The 26,232-nt window shown below is 33.2% G+C and overlaps 1 protein-coding gene across 1 annotated transcript in view; it reads right to left on the minus strand.

Moving 5' to 3' along the window:
- The window catches only part of LOC143228738 (cell adhesion molecule Dscam1-like), a 191,848-nt gene that overhangs the window by 39,996 nt on the left and 125,620 nt on the right, over window positions 1-26,232 (minus strand). The window contains 6 exon segments of the mRNA XM_076460032.1: window positions 3,223-3,319; window positions 3,322-3,336; window positions 7,086-7,239; window positions 11,899-12,038; window positions 21,013-21,168; window positions 25,930-26,076. Coding sequence (XP_076316147.1) covers window positions 3,223-3,319; window positions 3,322-3,336; window positions 7,086-7,239; window positions 11,899-12,038; window positions 21,013-21,168; window positions 25,930-26,076 — 709 coding nt within the window.

Genomic DNA, 26,232 nt, shown 5'->3' on the forward strand with positions numbered 1-26,232 from the left:
TAAATGTTTGAATTACAAAATAACGAGAGAGAAGAAAAAATTATTTCAAACAATAATAATTTTTTAAATGACAAAATTATCCATTCTTCCGAACATAATACCAATAAAGACAACTGTATTTTTGTTTCAGTCAACGTTTCCTCATTAGATATAATGACCTAAAATCAGTTAATAGGTTCTGATGAAGCGTTGACTTTTAAAAACAAAATTAGTTACGTTTTTTATTTGATAAACTATCATGCTTAATTTATGTTTTTAACAATCAATTCAAAACTAATTTGTTTGTGTTTCATTTATCCCTTTAACAATGAATCCAAAACTAATTTGTTTGTGTTTTGTCTCTTTAACAATATATACAAAACTAATTTGTTTATGTTTTGTCTCTTTAACAATGAATACAAAACTAATTTGTTTATGTTTTGTCTCTTTAACAATATATACAAAACTAATTTGTTTATGTTTTGTCTCTTTAACAATATATACAAAACTAATTTGTTTATGTTTTGTCTCTTTAACAATATATACAAAACTAATTTGTTTATGTTTTGTCTCTTTAACAATATATACAAAACTAGTTTGTTTGTGTTTCATCTATCTCTTTAACAATATATACAAAACTAATTTGTTTATGTTTTGTCTCTTTAACAATGAATACAAAACTAATTTGTTTGTGTTTCATCTATCTCTTTAACAATATATACAAAACTAATTTGTTTATGTTTTGTCTCTTTAACAATATATACACAACTAATGTGTTTATGTTTTGTCTCTTTAACAATATATACAAAACTAATGTGTTTATGTTTTGTCTCTTTAACAATATATACAAAACTAATTTGTTTATGTTTTGTCTCTTTAACAATATATACAAAACTAATTTGTTTATGTTTTGTCTCTTTAACAATATATACAAAACTAATTTGTTTATGTTTTGTCTCTTTAACAATATATACAAAACTAATGTGTTTATGTTTTGTCTCTTTAACAATATATACAAAACTAATGTGTTTATGTTTTGTCTCTTTAACAATATATACAAAACTAATGTGTTTATGTTTTGTCTCTTTAAAAATATATACAAAACTAATTTGTTTATGTTTTGTCCCTTTAACAATATATACAAAACTAATTTGTTTATGTTTTGTCTCTTTAACAATATATACAAAACTAATGTGTTTATGTTTTGTCTCTTTAACAATATATACAAAACTAATGTGTTTATGTTTTTGTCTCTTTAACAATATATACAAAACTAATTTGTTTATGTTTTGTCTCTTTAACAATATATACAAAACTAATGTGTTTATGTTTTGTCTCTTTAACAATATATACAAAACTAATGTGTTTATGTTTTGTCTCTTTAACAATATATACAAAACTAATTTGTTTATGTTTTTTGTCTCTTTAACAATATATACAAAACTAATTTGTTTATGTTTTGTCTCTTTAACAATATATACAAAACTAATTTGTTTATGTTTTGTCTCTTTAACAATATATACAAAACTAATTTGTTTATGTTTTGTCTCTTTAACAATATATACAAAACTAATTTGTTTATGTTTTGTCTCTTTAACAATATATACAAAACTAGTTTGTTTGTGTTTCATCTATCTCTTTAACAATATATACAAAACTAATTTGTTTATGTTTTGTCTCTTTAACAATGAATACAAAACTAAGTTGTTTGTGTTTCATCTATCTCTTTAACAATATATACAAAACTAATTTGTTTATGTTTTGTCTCTTTAACAATATATACAAAACTAATGTGTTTATGTTTTGTCTCTTTAACAATATATACAAAACTAATGTGTTTATGTTTTGTCTCTTTAACAATATATACAAAACTAATGTGTTTATGTTTTGTCTCTTTAACAATATATACAAAACTAATGTGTTTATGTTTTGTCTCTTTAACAATATATACAAAACTAATGTGTTTATGTTTTGTCTCTTTAAAAATATATACAAAACTAATTTGTTTATGTTTTGTCCCTTTAACAATATATACAAAACTAATTTGTTTATGTTTTGTCTCTTTAACAATATATACAAAACTAATGTGTTTATGTTTTGTCTCTTTAACAATATATACAAAACTAATTTGTTTATGTTTTGTCTCTTTAACAATATATACAAAACTAATGTGTTTATGTTTTGTCTCTTTAACAATATATACAAAACTAATTTGTTTATGTTTTGTCTCTTTAACAATATATACAAAACTAATTTGTTTATGTTTTGTCTCTTTAACAATATATACAAAACTAATTTGTTTATGTTTTGTCTCTTTAACAATATATACAAAACTAATGTGTTTATGTTTTGTCTCTTTAACAATATATACAAAACTAATGTGTTTATGTTTTGTCTCTTTAACAATATATACAAAACTAATGTGTTTATGTTTTGTCTCTTTAAAAAATATATACAAAACTAATTTGTTTATGTTTTGTCCTTTAACAATATATACAAAACTAATTTGTTTTATGTTTTGTCTCTTTAACAATATATACAAAACTAATGTGTTTATGTTTTGTCTCTTTAACAATATATACAAAACTAATGTGTTTATGTTTTGTCTCTTTAACAATATATACAAAACTAATGTGTTTATGTTTTGTCTCTTTAACAATATATACAAAACTAATTTGTTTATGTTTTGTCTCTTTAACAATATATACAAAACTAATTTGTTTATGTTTTGTCTCTTTAACAATATATACAAAACTAATTTGTTTGTGTTTCATCTATCTCTTTAACAATGAATACAAAATTAATTTGTTTGTGTTCCATCTATTTCTTTAACAATGAATACAAAATTAATTTGTTTCTGTTTCATCTATTTCTTTAACAATGAATACAAAATTAATTTGTTTGTGTTCCATCTATTTCTTTAACAATGAATACAAAATTAATTTGTTTGCTGTAGCTTTTATAATCATTTGAATAGCATTTTGAAATACAACGAGTGGGGTAATTAACATTGTCATGTTATAATACAAAATAACATATTCTCTGGGCGAGTAAAATCTGTATCGGTAAATTGTACGACGTTTCACTTGGTTCTGTAACTGAATATCGTAAACTTATACAGATTGTTCCACCCAGAGAAGCTGTAATTTTTCAATTGTAACCTGAGAACCTGTTATATTTTTTTACGGTTTGTTTCGAACACAATACTTCACATATTATTTGAAGTCTATACATTTGTCGCACCTGAACGCCCATTGTCTGTGTGGAGACGAAATTCCAACAGCCAAGCACGGAAATTGAACTTTTGTCCCGCGGGTAACTGTCACGTGCTCAGAAAAGACGCGATTCTTGCAGGTACTGTATATAAAAAAACAAACAAACGGGAAGTAAGTTCTCTAATTCAACCGATACAAAAACAATGTAAGCAACGGTTTTAAAACAACAAGAATTACACTGAAAATAAATATGTTATTCTTTGACGTTTAAGAAGCACTTACGAGTTTTAGCCCTGCCCCCTATCGGCGACATGACTACGGATTTGTAACATTAGTAACCAGGTTTCGATACCCGTGGTGGGCAGAGCATAGATATCCTACTGTAAAGCTTTGTGCTGAGTTAGAAACAGATGAAATGTAATAAGCACATCTACTAACGTAAATAAATATAGTTGTGAAACCTGAGGACTGAAGACGTGATTGGCCATCCAGAAACTTACTGATATGGGTTGTGTGAATCTTAATGTATCAACAGAGAACGCTGACAGTTGAGTACATACAAGGAATTATAATGTGAGAATTTTGGTTGAGTTACGCTGAAAATAAAATAAATATTAGTTCAAATTCTTTGTTCGTCACTATCAGAATTCATCCCATGGTTACAACCGCAGCGGTCAAAATTGTTTGAAAATATGTGATTGGATGAAAAATGTCGCCTTTTAAAACATATCTTAATCACGTTTATACGACCTTAAAGAGCTCTCTCGCTTCACCAGATTCGGCGTTTACCACCTACAAACCTTTAAACCACCCTACTGCGTACAGACTACTCAGCTGATGAATTCTGGGAGTGAATGACGCGAGTCGAACGGGAGACCGAAATATTATTTTCCCTCATCTCTGATTTCAAGTTATTAATTTAGTGAGTTGAAAACTATCTCCATTGATTTCGCGGTTTATTTATTTAACGAGCTTCTCGGAACTGAGTAAAGTTTTGTATTAAACAGTAACCTTTCATTTTCTTTTCTAACACTAGCGGTGTAACACAAACGGTATGTAACACTAGCCGTGTAACACAAACAATATGTAACACTAGCCGTGTAACACAAACGGTATGTAACACTAGCCGTGTAACACAAACGGTATGTAACACTAGCTGAGTAACACAAACAATATGTAACACTAGCCGAGTAACACAAACAATATGTAACACTAGCCGTGTAACACAAACGGTATGTAACAGTAGCCGTGTAACACAAACGGTATGTAAAACTAGCCGTGTAACACAAACGGTATGTAACACTAGCCGAGTAACACAAACAATATGTAACACTAGCCGTGTAACACAAACGGTATGTAACACTAGCCGTGTAACACAAACGGTATGTAACACTAGCTGAGTAACACAAACAATATGTAACACTAGCCGAGTAACACAAACAATATGTAACACTAGCCGTGTAACACAAACGGTATGTAACAGTAGCCGTGTAACACAAACGGTATGTAACAGTAGCCGTGTAACACAAACGGTATGTAACAGTAGCCGTGTAACACAAACGGTATGTAAAACTAGCCGTGTAACACAAACGGTATGTAACACCAGCCGTGTAACACAAACGGTATGTAACACTAGCCGAGTAACACAAACGCTATGTAACACTAGCCGTGTAACACAAACGGTACGTAACACTAGCCGAGTAACACAAACGGTATGTAACACTAGCCGAGTAACACAAACAATATGTAACACTAGCCGTGTAACACAAACGGTATGTAACACTAGCCATGTAACACAAACGGTATGTAAAACTAGCCGTGTAACACAAACGGTATGTAACACTAGCCGAGTAACACAAACGGTATGTAACAGTAGTCAAGTAACACAAATGGTATGTAACACTAGCCGAATAACACAAACGGTATGTAACATTAGCCGAGTCACACCCAATGTAAGGTGTATTATTTAATAAACTGTTAGGAAAAAATATAGATGTTAACTAATGATTTTATATCCACATGTGGTTTGAAATCTAAAGCATTATTTGGGAAAGTCTGCTGAGTATGTGTGCAACCGTTTATAACTGTAGAAAACCTAACACGAGTGTAACCAAACCCCATGTGTATCTTTAGGACCTTACGAGAAGACGTTGAGGGTCTGACCTCTACTCTCTCTCAGGTGCCCTATGTTTTCGTTGTGCTTTAGACAGGTAGGTCAACTGTTACACATAGGAACTAAGACATTTCTTCTAAACATTACATTAGGTAGAATGAAATTTTACGTTACATTTCTAAGATAAACCTTCTTACTTATCAGTTTAAGATAAAGACTGTAATAATGTTATTATCTACTGCACCTACCATGTGAACACGTCTCAGTTACGTATTTGTGGATACTTTAAAATCAGCTGTTCGAGTACTATAAAAACACAGATGATAGTTGTTGTTAATCCTGAGAAGGTGTTCACCTGATAACTACAACTATTAGAAAGTGTTGACCTCATAGCTACAACTATTTGGTGTTGACCTGATAACTACAACTATTAGGTGTTGACCTGATAACTACAACTATTAGGTGTTGACCTGATAATTACAACTATCAGAAAGTTTTGACCTCATAGCTACAACTATTAGGTGTTGACCTGATAACTACAACTATTAGGTGTTGACCTGATAATTACAACTATTAGAAAGTATCGACCTTATAGCTACAACTATTAGGTGTTGACCTGATAACTACAATTATTAGAAAGTGTTGACCTCATAGCTACAACTATTAGGTGTTGACCTGATAACTACAACTGTTAGAAAGTGTTGACCTCATAGCTACAACTATTAGGTGTTGACCTGATAACTACAACTATTAAAAGGTATTGACCTGATAATAACAACTATTAGATAGTGTCGACCTGATAACTACAACTACTAGAAGGTGTCAACCTTACAACCCCAACTATTAGAAGGTGTCAACCTTACAACCACAACTACTAGAAGGTGTCAACCTTACAACCACTACTATTAGAAGGTGTCAACCTTACAACCACAACTACTAGAAGGTGTTAACCTAACAACCACAACTATTAGAAGGTGTCAACCTTACAACCACAACTACTAGAAGGTGTCAACCTTACAACCACTACTATTAGAAGGTGTCAACCTTACAACCACAACTACTAGAAGGTGTTAACCTAACAACCACAACTATTAGAAGGTGTCAACCTTACAACCACAACTATTAGAACGTGTCAATCTCATTACTACATGTTGGGAGTTCCTTGTCTTCATCTGGAACAACAGGATTTCTTTCTTGCTACAAGTTTTGACCTGATATAAATATCAAACAATATGTTAAATATCTTCTGTTTTAAATCATTTACATTGACTTATAAGTGTATCATAAGAAATAAAATAACAAATATTAAATATATTCAGACGTCAGGAACCCATTTCTTTCACAGACAGACTGACTTTCTAAAATCGGTAAAATGTTACATGACGTTAAGTTATTAGCTGAAGAAGGGCTCGACTTACTGGTTTCTTAAATTATTATCTGAAGAAGGCCTCGACTTACTGGTTTCTCAAGTTATTATCTGAAGAAGGCCTCGACTTACTGGTTTCTTAAGTTATTATCTGTAGAATGCCTCGACTTACTGGTTTCTTAAGTTATTATCTGTAGAATGCCTCGACTTACTGGTTTCTTAAATTATTATCTGTAGAATGCCTCGACTTACTGGTTTCTTAAGTTATTATCTGTAGAATGCCTCGACTTACTGGTTTCTTAAGTTATTATCTGAAGAAGGCCTCGACTTACTGGTTTCTTAAGTTATTAGCAGAAGAAGACCTCGACTTACTGGTTTCTTAAGTTATTAGCAGAAGAAGACCTCGACTTACTGGTTTCTGATGTTCTTTGGGATAAAACTCTCGTTGATTTCCCTTCGCCAACAGATGTCGAGGCAGTTACCCAGAATTCGTAGCGTTTGTTCTCCTCTAGGTTCAGGGCTTCAAAATGTCTTCTAGATGGAGCCACTCTGTGTAACGTGGTATCCTGTATTATCAAAATATGAATCATTGTCTAGCGCTAAGCCTTAGAATAAGATAATTTCATTGCATTGTGAGCAGTTTCTTACACTGGTCATAGAAAAGAGTTTTTCAAAAACCCCTGGTTGTTTATAGTTCAAAGAATGTAGTTTAAAATGACAGTTTTTTATTTTTACTACAGTATAATAAACTGCACTGTCTTAATTTCATAGCAATAAATGATGAAAAACACATCTTTGATCTGAACTACAAAACTACACTGTAATAAATGATCAAAAATATATCCTAGATTTGAACTGTAAGAACAGTTTGCACTACATTGTAGCAAAGGATCAGAATCGCATCACTATTTTATAATCGTGTATTAAGGTGGTAACACTATATTGTAGTTGCTGGACCAAGAAAAAATTCAATACTGTTTTCAGAGCAGCCATGATAATTGTAGAAAAAAAAAGATATTTCTAGCCTAGCGCTGCAGTATTAACCCAAAAGGAACACAATCATAATTATAAAATAAATTTCGTAACTAAATCCTTCATTTTTTTCAAAATTTAATTTGCTAATTGATTCGCCACGTCGGAGAGCTCCGAATTTCCAAAGTGACGAACCGTGTTTGGATCCGTGTAACACGACAAAATATTTCCCACTGTTTAACCTGTTGACTGCCAAGTATTTCAGCTGCTACAATACAACTCTAATGCTTCTTCATTTTGTAACATTTTTCGTGACGCCATTTTGGATCGAAAGTGAAACAGTTTGTAAGTAAGTCAAATGCATGTATAGTGCTGACATCTAGCGTTGAAATTAGGTTTCATTGAGAACGAATTAACTCGTCCGTGGCACTGTGTTACCGATCGGCTTGGACGAGTTATCTCGTCTACGGCACTGAACAGGTTAACCCTTAAACGGCGGCTGTCATCAAGCGATCTGCTTCCTACAACATTTCCATTGTTTAAATGTCAAGCTGTGGGTGTATTATAACAGGGAATGGTGGGTGGTACTTCACGGTTCCTGCCCTCTACTTACTAATTTAAAATTAGGGATTGTGGCAGCAAGAAGTAACACCTTTGTCCTACATGAATTGGTGTTCAATAATTATCGATCTAACACAGATTAACTGATGAGGACTACAATGGAAAACTTCCGTTACTTTTGGTGTTGAAGTATTAATTTAAAATACACGGCTGGCTAAAACCTTAAGGCCAATGAACGTAAAGAAAAAATATGCATTTTGCGTTGTTGGACTCAACAACTTATTTGAGTAGAGCTTCGAAAGATGAAAATAAGAAAAGGGAAAATAAAAATAAAAAACTTTTTAAGGATTTAATAGGGAAAATGTGAACACTATGAAATAATCCTAAATACCAGCTGTTCAAAAGTTTAAAACCATGCTGAAACGAAGCGTTAATCGGTAAACACGTAAAGAAATTTAGTCATTTGTGTTCAAGCATTAGCGTTGTCAACATCTCCCACTGACATCTCATGTGTTACATTGGGTAAAAACATGGCAAAGGTTAAAAAGTTGACAGAGTTTGAACTTTGCTGAGAAGCATCAAAAATGGGACGTAGAAAAGTGGACGAAGGTTTTGTTCTCTGATGAGAAAAAAATTAACCTGGATGGTCCAGATGGCTTTCAACGTTACTGGCACAATAAGGATATCCCACCGGAGATATTTTCTACACGACACAGTGGAAGAGGTTCCTTCATGATCTGGGGTGCTTTCTCCTTCCATTGAACAATGGAGCTTCAGGTTATACAGGGTCGTCACACAGCAGCTGGCTACATTGCCATGTTGGAGAGAGCATCCTCACTGACTGAAGACCCTCGCATGTGTGGAAATGACTGGATCTTTCAGCAGGACAACGCTGCAATCCATAATGCCTGCAGGACAAAGGACTTTTTCATGGCAAATAACGTGATTCCTTTGGACCATTCAGCGTATTTGCCCGAACTGAACCCCACTGAAAAAGTTTGGGGTGGATGACAAGGGAAGTCTATAGAAATGGACGTCAGTTCCAAACAGTGCATGATTTTCGTGAAGCCATCTTCACCACTTGGAATAACATTCCAGCCAGCCTTCTGAAAACACTTATATCGACCATACCAAAACGAATGTTTGCGGTTATTCAAAATGACGGCCGTGCAACTCACTACTGAGACCTCTTGTTGGGCATTTCCTACCCTGTTTAGGACTTCTTTTTGGTATGGTCTTAAACTTTTGACCAGCTGGTATTTAGGCTAATTTCATAGTGTTCACATTTTCCCTATTAAATGCTAAAACAGTGTTTTTATTTTTATTTTCCATTTTCTTATTTTCATCTTTCAAAGCTCTACTCAAATAAGTGGTTGAGTCTAACAACGCAAAATGCATATTTTTTCTTTATGTTGATTGACCTTAAGATTTTGGCCAGCAGTGTATTAAAGTTCTCAACAGATCATAGGTTACGTTGTAAAATCTTGAATGAAAAAAACAAGTTTGTTTAAAACAAATATGTCTTCTATACTGATATCTTTATAAAGATAACCTATGAGTTAAGAACCAAGTGTACGTTCTATACTGACATATTTATAAAGATAACTTATGAGTTAAGTACCAAGTGAACGTTCTATACTGACATCTTTATAAAGATAACCTATGTCTTATACTGACATCTTTATAAAGACAACTCATGTGTTAAGTACCAAATTATATGTTCTATACTGACATATTTATAAAGATAACTTATGAGTTAAGTACCAAGTGTACGTTCTATACTGACATCTTTATAAAGATAACCTAGGTGTTATACTGACATCTTTATAAAAATAACCCATGTGTTAAGTACCAAGTAATATGTTCTATACTGACATCTTTATAAACATAACACATGTATTAAGTACCAAGTTACATGTTCTATACTGACATCTTTATAAAGATAACACATGTATTAAGTACCAAGTTATATGTTCTATAGTGACATCTTTATAAAGATAACACATGTATTAAGTACCAAGTTACATGTTCTATACTGATACATTTATAAAGACAACCCATGTCTTAAGTACCAAGTTACATGTTCTACACTGACATCTTTATAAAGATAACACATGTATCAAGTACCAAGTTACGTGTTCTATACTGACATCTTTATAAAGATAACCCATGTGTTAAGTACCAAGTAATATGTTCTATACTGACATCTTTATAAAGAAAACCTATGTCTTATACTGACATCTTTATAAAGACAACTCATGTGTTAAGTACCAAATTATATGTTCTATACTGACATATTTATAAAGATAACTTATGAGTTAAGTACCAAGTTACGTGTTCTATACTGACATCTTTATAAAGATAACCCATGTGTTAAGTACCAAGTAATATGTTCTATAGTGACATCTTTATAAACATAACACATGTATTAAGTACCAAGTCATATGTTCTATAGTGACATCTTTATAAAGATAACACATGTATTAAGTACCAAGTTACATGTTCTATACTGACATCTTTATAAAGATAACACATGTCTTAAGTACCAAGTTATATGTTCTATACTGACATATTTATAAAGAAAACCCATGTGTTAAGTACCAAGTTACATGTTCTACACTGACATCTTTATAAAGATAACACATGTATTAAGTACCAAGTTATATGTTCTATACTGACATATTTATAAAGATAACACATGTGTTAAGTACCAAGTTATATGTTCTATACTGACATATTTATAAAGAAAACCCATGTGTTAAGTACCAAGTTACATGTTCTACACTGACATCTTTATAAAGATAACACATGTATTAAGTACCAAGTTACATGTTCTATACTGACATCTTTATAAAGATAACACATGTATTAAGTATCAAGTTATATGCTCTATACTGACATCTTTAAAAGATAATACATATGTTAAGTACCAGGTTACATGTTCTATACTGACATCTTTATTAAGATAACACATGTATTAAGTATCAAGTTACATGTTCTATACTGACATCTTTATAAAGATAACACATGTGTTAAGTACCAAGTTATATGTTCTATACTGACATCTTTATAAAGATAACACATGCATTAAGCACCATGTTACATGTTCTATACTGACATCTTTATAAAGATAACACATGTATGAAGTACCAAGTTACATGTTCTATACTGACATCTTTATAAACACAACTCATGTGTTAAGTACCAAGTTACATGTTCTATAGTGACATCTTTATAAAGACAACCCATGTGTTAACACTCCTACGAAAAGTGGGGCCTAATAGGTCCCAGAGCAACTTGAAAGGTTATTAATATTAGGCTAATAATTTTGTATTTAAATGAAATTGCCATTTAAATCCATTAATGAATGGATTAACGAGATTCCCACTGTCCCTATCTACTATCTAGCGAAACCACAGCCAGGGGAACGGGCTTGGAGAAATCAGGACTAGAAACGTCTTTTCGTAGGAGTGTTAAGTACTAAGTATACGTTCTATACACTTACGTTCTTATTGTTTTATGAATCAGTGAATGTATGTAGAAGATAATATTTGTTAAAGGACTAAAAAGTTGGCCTTGTTACGATGTCTTCAAACAACCAAACCAAGATTCACTACAAGTCATAAATCAACAGCATCCTCAGATTTGTTTTGTACACAATCACGTAACTGCTCAGAGATATCACCCCTTACCTGACGTTCACCAGATGACCACCTTTTGTACAATGTATACTGTTCGATAATTCCATTGGGATAAAGTGGCAGTTTCCATGACACCAGGATCGCGTTGGATAACATAGGAAGAGCTTTAATATCGGCCGGAGCACTAGGAACTAGAGAATATATAACATTTGTAAGACCTAGAAATGATAATATAACAATAGGTATTTAAATTTAACAAAGTTGGCTGGGCATAGGATCATTATGGTCATGTAACATAAACCAATATGGTGGCTGGATGTTGGATCATTAGGGTCATGTAACGTAAATCATTATGGTGGCTCGATGTTGGATCGTTAGAGTCATGTAACGTAAATCATTATGGTGGTTGGGTGTTGGATCGTTAGGGTCATGTAACGTTACAAACGTTTGATGGATGAATGTTGGATCGTTAGGGTCATGTAACATTCAAAACGTTTCATGGATGAATGTTGGATCATTAGGGTCATTTCTAAAGTTCTACAATAGAATGTACTGTACCGTCTAGTAAAGTCCTACAACAGAATGTACAGTACCGTCTGGTAAAGTTTTACAATAGAATGTACAGTACCGTCTGGTAAAGTTTTACAATAGAATGTACAGTACCGTCTGGTAAAGTTTTACAATAGAATGTACAGTACCGTCTAGTAAAGTCCTACAATAGAATGTACAGTACCATATGGTAAAGTTTTACAATAGAATGTACAGTACCGTCTAGTAAAGTCCTACAATAGAATGTACAGTACCGTCTGGTAAAGTTTTACAATAGAATGTACAGTACCGTCTGGTAAAGTTTTACAATAGAATGTACAGTACCGTCTGGTAAAGTTTTACAATAGAATGTACAGTAACGTCTGGTAAAGTTTTACAATATAATGTACAGTACCATCTGGTAAAGTTTTACAATAGAATGTACAGTACCATCTGGTAAAGTGTTACAATAGAATGTACAGTACCGTCTGGTAAAGTTTTACAATAGAATGTACAGTACCGTCTAGTAAAGTCCTACAATAGAATGTATAGTACCGTCTGGTAAAGTTTTACAATAGAATGTATAGTACCGTCTGGTAAAGTCCTACAATAGAATGTATAGTACCGTCTGGTAAAGTTTTACAATAGAATGTATAGTACCGTCTGGTAAAGTTTTACAATAGAATGTATAGTACCGTTTGGTAAAGTCCTACAATAGAATGTATAGTACCGTCTGGTAAATTCCTACAATAGAATGTATAGTACCGTCTGGTAAAGTTTTACAATAGAATGTATAGTACCGTCTGGTAAAGTTTTACAATAGAATGTATAGTACCGTCTGGTAAAGTCCTACAATAGAATGTATAGTACCGTCTGGTAAAGTCCTACAATAGAATGTATAGTACCGTCTGGTAAAGTTTTACAATAGAATGTATAGTACCGTCTGGTAAAGTCCTACAATAGAATGTATAGTACCGTCTGGTAAAGTCCTACAATAGAATGTATAGTACCGTCTGGTAAAGTTTTACAATAGAATGTATAGTACCGTCTGGTAAAGTTTTACAATAGAATGTATAGTACCGTCTGGTAAAGTTTTACAATAGAATGTATAGTACCGTCTGGTAAAGTTTTACAATAGAATGTATAGTACCGTCTGGTAAAGTTTTACAATAGAATGTACAGTACCGTCTGGTAAAGTTTTACAATAGAATGTACAGTACCGTCTGGTAAAGTGTTACAATAGAATGTACAGTACCGTCTGGTAAAGTTTTACAATAGAATGTACAGTACCGTCTGGTAAAGTCTTACAATAGAATGTATAGTACCGTCTGGTAAAGTTTTACAATAGAATGTACAGTACAGTCTGGTAAAGTTTTACAATAGAATGTACAGTACCGTCTGGTAAAGTCTTACAATAGAATGTATAGTACCGTCTGGTAAAGTTTTACAATAGAATGTACAGTACAGTCTGGTAAAGTTTTACAATAGAATGTATAGTACCGTCTGGTAAAGTTTTACAATAGAATGTATAGTACCGTCTGGTAAAGTTTTACAATAGAATGTACAGTACCGTTTGGTAAAGTGTTACAATAGAATGTACAGTACCGTCTGGTAAAGTGTTACAATAGAATGTACAGTACCGTCTGGTAAAGTTTTACAATAGAATGTATAGTACCGTCTGGTAAAGTTTTACAATAGAATGTATAGTACCGTCTGGTAAAGTTTTACAATAGAATGTACAGTACCGTTTGGTAAAGTGTTACAATAGAATGTACAGTACCGTCTGGTAAAGTGTTACAATAGAATGTACAGTACCGTCTGGTAAAGTGTAACAATAGAATGTACAGTACCGTCTGGTAAAGTGTAACAATAGAATGTACAGTACCGTCTGGTAAAGTGTTACAATAGAATGTACAGTACCGTCTGGTAAAGTTTTACAATAGAATGTACAGTACCGTCTGGTAAAGTGTTACAATAGAATGTACAGTACCGTCTGGTAAAGTTTTACAATAGAATGTACAGTACCGTCTGGTAAAGTGTAACAATAGAATGTACAGTACCGTCTGGTAAAGTGTAACAATAGAATGTACAGTACCGTCTGGTAAAGTGTTACAATAGAATGTACAGTACCGTCTGGTAAAGTTTTACAATAGAATGTACAGTACCGTTTGGTAAAGTGTTACAATAGAATGTACAGTACCGTCTGGTAAAGTGTTACAATAGAATGTACAGTACAGTCTGGTAAAGTCCTACAATAGAATGTACAGTACCGTCTGGTAAAGTGTTACAATAGAATGTACAGTACAGTCTGGTAAAGTTTTACAATAGAATGTACAGTACCGTTTGGTAAAGTGTTACAATAGAATGTACAGTACCGTCTGGTAAAGTCTTACAATAGAATGTATAGTACCGTCTGGTAAAGTGTTACAATAGAATGTACAGTACCGTCTGGTAAAGTCCTACAATAGAATGTACAGTACCGTCTGGTAAAGTGTTACAATAGAATGTACAGTACCGTCTGGTAAAGTGTTACAATAGAATGTACAGTACCGTCTGGTAAAATCCTACAATAGAATGTACAGTACCGTCTGGTAAAGTCCTACAATAGAATGTACAGTACCGTCTGGTAAAGTTTTACAATACAATGTACAGTACCGTCTGGTAAAGTTCTACAATAGAATGTACAGTACCGTCTGGTAAAGTTCTACAATAGAATGTACAGTACCGTCTGGTAAAGTTCTACAATAGAATGTACAGTACCGTCTGGTAAAGTGTTACAATAGAATGTACAGTACCGTCTGGTAAAGTTCTACAATAGAATGTACAGTACCGTCTGGTAAAGTTCTACAATAGAATGTACAGTACCGTCTGGTAAAGTGTTACAATAGAATGTACAGTACCGTCTGGTAAAGTGTTACAATAGAATGTACAGTACCGTCTGGTAAAGTCCTACAATAGAATGTACAGTACCGTCTGGTAAAGTTTTACAATAGAATGTACAGTACCGTCTGGTAAAGTTTTACAATAGAATGTACAGTACCGTCTGGTAAAGTTTTACAATAGAATGTACAGTACCGTCTGGTAAAGTTTTACAATAGAATGTACAGTACCGTCTGGTAAAGTTCTACAATAGAATGTACAGTACCGTCTGGTAAAGTTCTACAATAGAATGTACAGTACCGTCTGGTAAAGTGTTACAATAGAATGTACAGTACCGTCTGGTAAAGTCCTACAATAGAATGTACAGTACCGTCTGGTAAAGTGTTACAATAGAATGTACAGTACCGTCTGGTAAAGTGTTACAATAGAATGTACAGTACCGTCTGGTAAAGTGTTACAATAGAATGTACAGTACCGTCTGGTAAAGTCCTACAATAGAATGTACAGTACCGTCTGGTAAAGTGTTACAATAGAATGTACAGTACCGTCTGGTAAAGTGTTACAATAGAATGTACAGTACCGTCTGGTAAAGTTCTACAATGGAATGTACAGTACAGTCTGGTAAAGTTTTACAATAGAATGTACAGTACCGTCTGGTAAAGTGTTACAATAGAATGTACAGTACCGTCTGGTAAAGTTCTACAATAGAATGTACAGTACCGTCTGGTAAAGTTCTACAATAGAATGTACAGTACAGTCTGGTAAAGTTTTACAATAGAATGTACAGTACAGTCTGGTAAAGTTTTACAATAGAATGTACAGTACCGTCTGGTAAAGTGTTACAATAGAATGTACAGTACCGTCTGGTAAAGTGTTACAATAGAATGTACAGTACCGTCTGGTAAAGTGTTACAATAGAATGTACAGTACCGTCTGGTAAAGTTTTACAATAGAATGTACAGTACCGTCTGGTAAAGTGTTACAATAGAATGTACAGTACCGTCTGGTAAAGTGTTACAATAGAATGTACAGTACCGTCTGGTAAAGTTTTACAATAGAATGTACAGTACCGTCTGGTAAAGTTTTACAATAGAATGTACAGTACCGTCTGGTAAAGTTTTACAATAGAATGTACAGTACCGTCTGGTAAAGTTTTACAATAGAATGTACAGTACCGTCTGGTAAAGTTTTACAATAGAATGTACAGTACCGTCTGGTAAAGTGTTACAATAGAATGTACAGTACCGTCTGGTAAAGTGTTACAATAGAATGTACAGTACCGTCTGGTAAAGTGTTACAATAGAATGTACAGTACCGTCTGGTAAAGTTTTACAATAGAATGTACAGTACCGTCTGGTAAAGTGTTACAATAGAATGTACAGTACCGTCTGGTAAAGTGTTACAATAGAATGTACAGTACCGTCTGGTAAAGTGTTACAATAGAATGTACAGTACCGTCTGGTAAAGTGTTACAATAGAATGTACAGTACCGTCTGGTAAAGTGTTACAATAGAATGTACAGTACCGTCTGGTAAAGTTTTACAATAGAATGTACAGTACAGTCTGGTAAAGTTTTACAATAGAATGTACAGTACCGTCTGGTAAAGTTTTACAATAGAATGTACAGTACCGTCTGGTAAAGTGTTACAATAGAATGTACAGTACCGTCTGGTAAAGTGTTACAATAGAATGTACAGTACCGTCTGGTAAAGTGTTACAATAGAATGTACAGTACCGTCTGGTAAAGTTTTACAATAGAATGTACAGTACCGTCTGGTAAAGTGTTACAATAGAATGTACAGTACCGTCTGGTAAAGTGTTACAATAGAATGTACAGTACCGTCTGGTAAAGTTTTACAATAGAATGTACAGTACCGTCTGGTAAAGTTTTACAATAGAATGTACAGTACCGTCTGGTAAAGTTCTACAAAAGAATGTACAGTACCATATGGTAAAGTTTTACAATAGAATGTACAGTACCGTCTGGTAAAGTTTTACAATAGAAAGTACAGTACCGTCTAGTAAAGTTTTACAATAGAATGTACAGTACCGTCTGGTAAAGTGTTACAATAGAATGTACAGTACCGTCTGGTAAAGTTTTACAATAGAATGTACAGTACCGTCTGGTAAAGTTTTACAATAGAATGTACAGTACCGTCTGGTAAAGTTTTACAATAGAAAGTACAGTACCGTCTAGTAAAGTTTTACAATAGAAAGTACAGTACCGTCTGGTAAAGTGTTACAATAGAATGTACAGTACCGTCTGGTAAAGTGTTACAATAGAATGTACAGTACCGTCTGGTAAAGTTTTACAATAGAATGTACAGTACCGTCTGGTAAAGTTTTACAATAGAATGTACAGTACCGTCTGGTAAAGTTTTACAATAGAAAGTACAGTACCGTCTAGTAAAGTTTTACAATAGAAAGTACAGTACCGTCTGGTAAAGTGTTACAATAGAATGTACAGTACCGTCTGGTAAAGTTTTACAATAGAAAGTACAGTACCGTCTGGTAAAGTGTTACAATAGAATGTACAGTACCGTCTGGTAAAGTTTTACAATAGAAAGTACAGTACCGTCTAGTAAAGTTTTACAATAGAAAGTACAGTACCGTCTGGTAAAGTGTTACAATAGAATGTACAGTACCGTCTGGTAAAGTTTTACAATAGAATGTACAGTACCGTCTGGTAAAGTTTTACAATAGAAAGTACAGTACCGTCTAGTAAAGTTTTACAATAGAATGTACAGTACCGTCTGGTAAAGTGTTACAATAGAATGTACAGTACCGTCTGGTAAAGTTTTACAATAGAATGTACAGTACCGTCTGGTAAAGTGTTACAATAGAATGTACAGTACCGTCTGGTAAAGTTTTACAATAGAATGTACAGTACCGTCTGGTAAAGTCCTACATTAGAATGTACAGTACCGTCTGGTAAAGTTTTACAATAGAATGTACAGTACCGTCTGGTTAAGTTTTACAATAGAATGTACAGTACCATATGGTAAAGTTCTACAATAGAATGTACAGTACCGTCTGGTAAAGTCCTACAATAGAATGTACAGTACCGTCTGGTAAAGTTTTACAATAGAATGTACAGTACCATATGGTAAAGTTCTACAATAGAATGTACAGTACCATATGGTAAAGTTCTACAATAGAATGTACAGTACCGTCTGGTAAAGTGTTACAATAGAATGTACAGTACCGTCTGGTAAAGTTTTACAATAGAATGTACAGTACCGTCTGGTAAAGTTCTACAAAAGAATGTACAGTACCGTCTGGTAAAGTTTTACAATAGAATGTACAGTACCGTCTGGTAAAGTTTTACAATAGAAAGTACAGTACCGTCTGGTAAAGTGTTACAATAGAATGTACAGTACCGTCTGGTAAAGTTTTACAATAGAATGTACAGTACCGTCTGGTAAAGTGTTACAATAGAATGTACTGTACCGTCTGGTAAAGTTTTACAATAGAATGTACAGTACCGTCTGGTAAAGTGTTACAATAGAATGTACTGTACCGTCTGGTAAAGTCCTACAATAGAATGTACAGTACCGTCTGGTAAAGTCCTACAATAGAATGTACAGTACCGTCTGGTAAAGTGTTACAATAGAATGTACTGTACCGTCTGGTAAAGTCCTACAATAGAATGTACAGTACCGTCTGGTAAAGTCCTACATTAGAATGTACAGTACCGTCTGGTTAAGTTTTACAATAGAATGTACAGTACCATATGGTAAAGTTCTACAATAGAATGTACAGTACCGTCTGGTAAAGTCCTACAATAGAATGTACAGTACCGTCTGGTAAAGTCCTACAATAGAATGTACAGTACCGTCTGGTAAAGTCCTACAATAGAATGTACAGTACCGTCTGGTAAAGTCCTACAATAGAATGTACAGTACCGTCTGGTAAAGTTTTACAATAGAATGTACAGTACCGTCTGGTAAAGTTTTACAATAGAATGTACAGTACCGTCTGGTAAAGTCTTACGAGATCTGTTCAAAAAATACGCGGACTGACGTCATAAAACAAAATGTACTTTATTTAGAAGTTACAGGTCTGGGACCCCTTCAAAGTACTCTTCTCCCCAACGCACACACTTAACCCAATGGTGTTTCCACTTGTTGAAACAGTCCTGGTACGCTACTTTTGTAATGTCCTCCAGCTCCTTCGTCGCATTTGCCTTAATCTCGGGAATCGTCTCAAATCTTCTTCCTTTCAAGGGTCTTTTGAGTTTGGGGAACAAGAAAAAATCGCAAGGAGCAAGGTCAGGTGAGTAGAGGGGTGGGGAAGAACAGTGATCGAGTGTTTGACCAAAAACTCACGAATTCTGAGGCACAAATTTCGCAGCAATGCGGTGCATCTTCAATTTTTCGGTCAAAATCTCGTAACAAGATCCAACTGATATCTCACACTCTTCAGCAAGCTCCCTGATAGTAAGACGTCGATTTGCCCGCACCAGGGTGTTGATTTTGTCGACGTGTGGGTCGTCAGTTGACGTGGAAGGACGTCCAGGACGCTCATCATCTTCAATGGACTGTCGACCATCCTTAAAACGTTCATGCCACTTGAAACATGCCGTACGCTTCATAGCAACATCACCGTAAGCCGTGTTAAGCATAGCAAAGTTTCAGTCGCAGATTTTCCAAGTTTAACACAAAATTCTACAGCAAGTCGTTGCTCCTTCAGGTCATTTATTCTGAAATCCGCCAAACGAAAAAATCGCACTTCACTTAAAACCGCGTAGCTAATACACAAATGAAGATATCTGCAATCGGGAAATGGCGTCGTAATCAGCTGATCTATGCGAACCTAGCGGCACCAAGCGGATTCCCGTGGAACCAACTGGAGCCGCGCAATTCAAACAGTCCGCGTATTTTCTGAACAGCCCTCGTACAATAGAATGTACAGTACCGTCTAGTAAAGTGTAACAATACAATGTACAATACCGTCTAGTAAAGTGTAACAATACAATGTACAATACCGTCTAGTAAAGTGTAACAATACAATGTACAATACCGTCTGGTAAAGTGTAACAATACAATGTACAATACCGTCTAGTAAAGTGTAACAATACAATGTACAGTACCGTCTAGTAATGTGTAACAATACAATGTACAGTACCGTCTAGTAAAGTGTAACAATACAATGTACAATACCGTCTAGTAAAGTGTAACAATACAATGTACAATACCGTCTAGTAAAGTGTAACAATACAATGTACAATACCGTCTAGTAAAGTGTAACAATACAATGTACAGTACCGTCTAGTAAAGTGTAACAATACAATGTACAATACCGTCTAGTAAAGTGTAACAATACAATGTACAGTACCGTCTAGTAAAGTGTAACAATACAATGTACAATACCGTCTAGTAAAGTGTAACAATACAATGTACAATACCGTCTAGTAAAGTGTAACAATACAATGTACAATACCGTCTAGTAACGTGTAACAATACAATGTACAATACCGTCTAGTAAAGTGTAACAATACAATGTACAGTACCGTCTAGTAAAGTGTAACAATACAATGTACAATACCGTCTAGTAAAGTGTAACAATACAATGTACAATACCGTCTAGTAAAGTGTAACAATACAATGTACAGTACCGTCTAGTAAAGTGTAACAATACAATGTACAATACCGTCTAGTAAAGTGTAACAATACAATGTACAGTACCGTCTAGTAAAGTGTAACAATACAATGTACAGTACCGTCTAGTAAAGTGTAACAATACAATGTACAATACCGTCTGGTAAAGTTCTACAATAGACTGGATCACTGGTAACTCCATCTCCCCGTCTAGTAAAAGCTGAAACTAGGAAACTGTAGTTTGTGAACTTCATCAGGCCCTGTAGGACAGCTTCAGTTTCGTCACTTTCTGCCACAAAGGAAGAAACCGGTCCTTAAAAAAAAACAACAACTCTAAGTTAATTATGAATGTAATCAGCTCATTTAGGGTGGGCTTTAAAAATATATTAAAAACTTACTCATGTGCTTTAAAAAATATATCAAAACTTACTCATGTGCTTTAAAAAATATATATTAAAAACTTACTCAGGTGAATATGGTGAAAGGAATACAATGTTAAACACTCCGTTTTTAAATCATTAACGTGCTTTTGTGGTTCTTCTTGTTTAAATACTCTATTTATGTTGGTTTCTTCAGATAGCAGATTCAACTTTCTATATTAAGTTTTATAAAGCTGCTATAGAGAGTGTAGATGTTTGTGACAGAATGCCAACATTGTTCTAATAACTGTAGAAGTTTGTGGCAGAATGTAAACATTTTTCTAATAACTGTGGAAGTTTGTGACAAAATGTAAACATTGTTCTAATAACAGTAGAAGTTTGTGACACAATGACAACATTGTTCTAATTACTGTAGAAGTTTGTGACAGAATGACAACATTGTTCTAATAACTGTAGATGTTTGTGACAGAATGACAACATTGTTCTAATTACTGTAAGAGTTTGTGACAGAATGACAACATTGTTCTAATAACTGTAGATGTTTGTGACAGAATGACAACATTGTTCTAATAACTGTAGAAGTTAGTGACAGAATGACAACATTGTTCTAATAACTGTAGAAGTTTGTGACACAATGCCAACATTGTTCTAATAATTGTAGAAGTTTGTGACAGAATGACAACATTGTTCTAATAACTGTAGAAGTTTGTGACAGAATGACAACATTGTTCTAATAACTGTAGAAGTTTGTGACAGAATGACAACATTGTTCTAATAACTGTAGAAGTTTGTGACAGAATGACAACATTGTTCTAATAACTGTAGAAGTTTGTGACAGAATGACAACATTGTTCTAATAACTGTAAAAGTTTGACAGAATGTAAACATTGTTCTAATAACTGTAGAAGTTTGTGACAAAATGTAAACATTGTCCTAATAACTGTAGAAGTGTGTGACAAAATGTAAACATTGTTCTAATAACTGTAGATGTTTGTGACAAAATGACAACATTGTTCTAATAACTGTAGAAGTTTGACAGAATGTAAACATTGTTCTAATAACTGTAGAAGTTTGACAGAATGTAAACATTGTTCTAATAACTGTAGAAGTTTGTGACAAAATGTAAACATTGTCCTAATAACTGTAGAAGTTTGTGACAGAATGCCAACATTGTTCTAATAACTGTAGAAGTTTGTGACAAAATGTAAACATTGTTCTAATAACTGTAGATGTTTGTGACAAAATGACAACATTGTTCTAATAACTGTAGAAGTTTGACACAATGTAAACATTGTTCTAATAACTGTAGAAGTTTGACAGAATGTAAACATTGTTCTAATAACTGTAGAAGTTTGTGACAAAATGTAAACATTGTTCTAATAACTGTAGAAGTTTGTGACACAATGCCAACATTGTTCTAATAACTGTAGAAGTTTGACAGAATGACTACATTGTTCTAATTACTGTAAAAGTTTGTGACAAAATGTAAACATTGTTCTAATAACTGTAGAAGTTTGTGACAAAATGTAAACATTGTTCTTATAACTGTAGAAGTTTGTGACAGAATGCCAACATTGTTCTAATAACTGTAGAAGTTTGACAGAATGACAACATTGTTCTTATTACTGTAGAAGTTTGTGACAAAATGTAAACATTGTTCTAATAACTGTAGAAGTTTGTGACAAAATGTAAACATTGTTCTAATAACTGTAAAAGTTTGTGACAGAATGACAACATTGTTCTAATAACTGTAGAAGTTTGACAGAATGACAACATTGTTCTAATAACTGTAGAAGTTTGACAGAATGTAAACATTGTTCTAATAACTGTAGAAGTTTGTGACAAAATGTAAACATTGTTCTAATAACTGTAGAAGTTTGAGAGAATGACAACATTGTTCTTATAATTGTAGAAGTTTGACAGAATGACAACATTGTTCTAATAACTGTAGAAGTTTGACAGAATGACAACATTGTTCTAATAACTGTAAAAGTTTGACAGAATGACAACATTGTTCTTATAATTGTAGAAGTTTGTGACAGAATGACAACATTATTCTAATAACTGTAGAAGTTCGTGACAAAATGTAAACATTGTTCTAATAACTGTAGAAGTTTGTGACAAAATGTAAACATCGTTCTAATAACTGTAGAAGTTTGTGACAAAATGACAACATTGTTCTTATAATTGTAGAAGTTTGTGACAAAATGACAACATTGTTCTAATAACTGTTAAAGTTTGTGAAAGAATGTAAACATTGTTCTAATAACTGTAGATGTTTGAAAGAATAACAACATTGTTCTAATAACTGTAGAAGTTTGACAGAATGACAACATTGTTCTAATAACTGTAAAAGTTTGTGACAGAATGAAAACATTGTTCTAATAACTGTGGATGTTTGTGACAGAATGACAACATTGTTCTAATCACTGCAGACTTTTGTGACAGAATGTTAACATTGTTCTAATAACTGTAGAAATTCGTGACAGAAAGTAAACATTTTTTTATAATTGTGGATGTTTGTGACAGAATGATAACATTGTTCTAGTAACTGTAGAAGTATGTGACAAAATGACAACATTGTTCTAATAACTGTAGATGTTTGTGACAGAATGTAAACATTGTTCTAATAACTGTGGATGTTTGTGACAGAATGTAAACATTCTTCTAATAACTGTGGATGTTTGTGACAAAATGTAAACATTGTTCTAATAACTGTAGATGTTTGACAGAATGATAACATTGTCCTAATAACTGCAAAAGTTTGTGACAGAATGACAACGTTGTTCTAATAACTGTAGAAGTTTGACAGAATGACAACATTGTTCTAATAACTGTAAAAGTTTGTGACAGAATGAAAACATTGTTCTAATAACTGTAGATGTTTGTGACGAGAATGACAACATTATTCTAGTAACTGTAGAAATTTTTGACATAATGACAACATTGTTCTAGTAACTGTAGAAGTTTGTGACAGAATGACAACGTTGTTCTAATAACTGTAGAAGTTTGACAGAATGACAACATTGTTCTAATAACTGTAAAGGTTTGTGACAGAATGAAAACATTGTTCTAATAACTGTAGATGTTTGTGACGAGAATGACAACATTATTCTAGTAACTGTAGAAATTTTTGACAGAATGACAACATTGTTCTAGTAACTGTAGAAGTTTGTGACAGAATGACAACATTGTTCTAATAACTGTAGATGTTTGTGACAGAATGACAACATTGTTCTAGTAACTGTAGAAGTTTGTGACAGAATAACAACATTGTTCTAATAACTGTAGATGTTTGACAGAATGTAAACATTGTTCTAATAACTGTAGATGTTTGACAGAATGACAACATTGTCCTAATAACTGTAGATGTTTGACAGAATGGCAACATTGTCCTAATATCTGTAGACGTTTGACAGAATGACAACATTGTTCTAATAACTGTAGATGTTTGGCAGAATGACAACATTGTTCTGAGAACTGTAGAAGTTTGACAGAATAACAACATTGTTCTAGTAACTGTAGGAGTTTGTGACAGAATGACAACATTGTTCTAATAACTGTAGAAGTTTGTGACAGAATAACGACATTGTTCTAATAACTGTAGAATTTTGACAGAATAACAACATTGTTCTAATAACTGTAGAAGTTTGACAGAATGACAACATTTTTCTAATAACTGTAAAAGTTTGTGACAGAATGAAAACATTGTTCTAATAACTGTAAATGTTTGTGACAGAATGAAAACATTGTTCTAATAACTGTAGAAGTTTGTGACAGAATGACAACATTGTCCTAATAACTGTAGATGTTTGTGACAGAATATAAAGATTGTTCTAATAACTGTAGAAGTTTGTGACAGAATGACAACATTGTTCTAATAACTGCAGACGTTTGTGACAAAATGTTAACATTGTTCTAATAACTGTGGATGTTTGTGACAGAATGAAAACATTGTTCTAATAACTGTGGATGTTTGTGACAGAATGAAAACATTGTTCTGGTAACTGTAGAAGTTTGTGACAGAATGAAAACATTGTTCTAGTAACTGTAGAAGTTTGTGACAGAATGACAACATTGTTCTAGTAACTGTAGGAGTTTGTGACAGAATGACAACATTGTTCTAGTAACTGTAGGAGTTTGTGACAGAATGACAACATTGTTCTAATAACTGTAGAAGTTTGTGACAGAATAACGACATTGTTCTAATAACTGTAGAATTTTGACAGAATAACAACATTGTTCTAATAACTGTTGAAGTTTGACCGAATGACAACCTTGTTCTAATAACTGTAGAAGTTTGACAGAATGACAACATCGTTCTAATAACTGTAGAAGTTTGTGACAGAATGTAAACATTGTTCTAATAACTGAAATCATTCTTGTTTGTGATCACTCTCTTTTCATTTTGACCAGAAGGATTGTGGTACCAGTTGTCATTAAATCACGCTGCTCAGTGTTTTATAGCCGTGTGTGCGTTATAAGAGTGACTGTTGTTATGTGTTATATAGAATAGCCAAATTAGGTTACCTGTTGTGCCAACCACTATAAATCCAACTGCTGATTATCGAAATATAAGTAGATGGACCTGCTGTCGTATAAATGAGTGACTATTTGTTTTTAATATCACTGAGTGTTCCCTTACTTGTGTGATGAAAACAGTGTTAAGTTATGAATTACACTTATTAGCTTACCGTACAAGAGTTTTCCCGGCCGGTACACAACCTTGTATCCTTTCAATATTCCATTAATGGACGACTGTGGCGGGTGTGTCCACGTGACAGTAATACTTTGTGACGTCAAAGGCGCACACCTTAAATTTCCAGGAGGAAGAGCAGGTACTAGAAGATGAAATAATAAATTAATATGTATATAGACGTTGTTAAGACTAAAGTAATATGTGTATACAGATGTTGTTAAGACTAAACTAATATGTGTATACAGATGTTGTTAAGACCAAAGTAATATGTGTATACAGATGTTGTTAAGACTAAACT

Source organism: Tachypleus tridentatus, chromosome 10 (genome assembly GCF_004210375.1).
Source record: "Tachypleus tridentatus isolate NWPU-2018 chromosome 10, ASM421037v1, whole genome shotgun sequence".
Taxonomy (NCBI): Eukaryota; Metazoa; Arthropoda; class Merostomata; order Xiphosura; family Limulidae; genus Tachypleus; species Tachypleus tridentatus.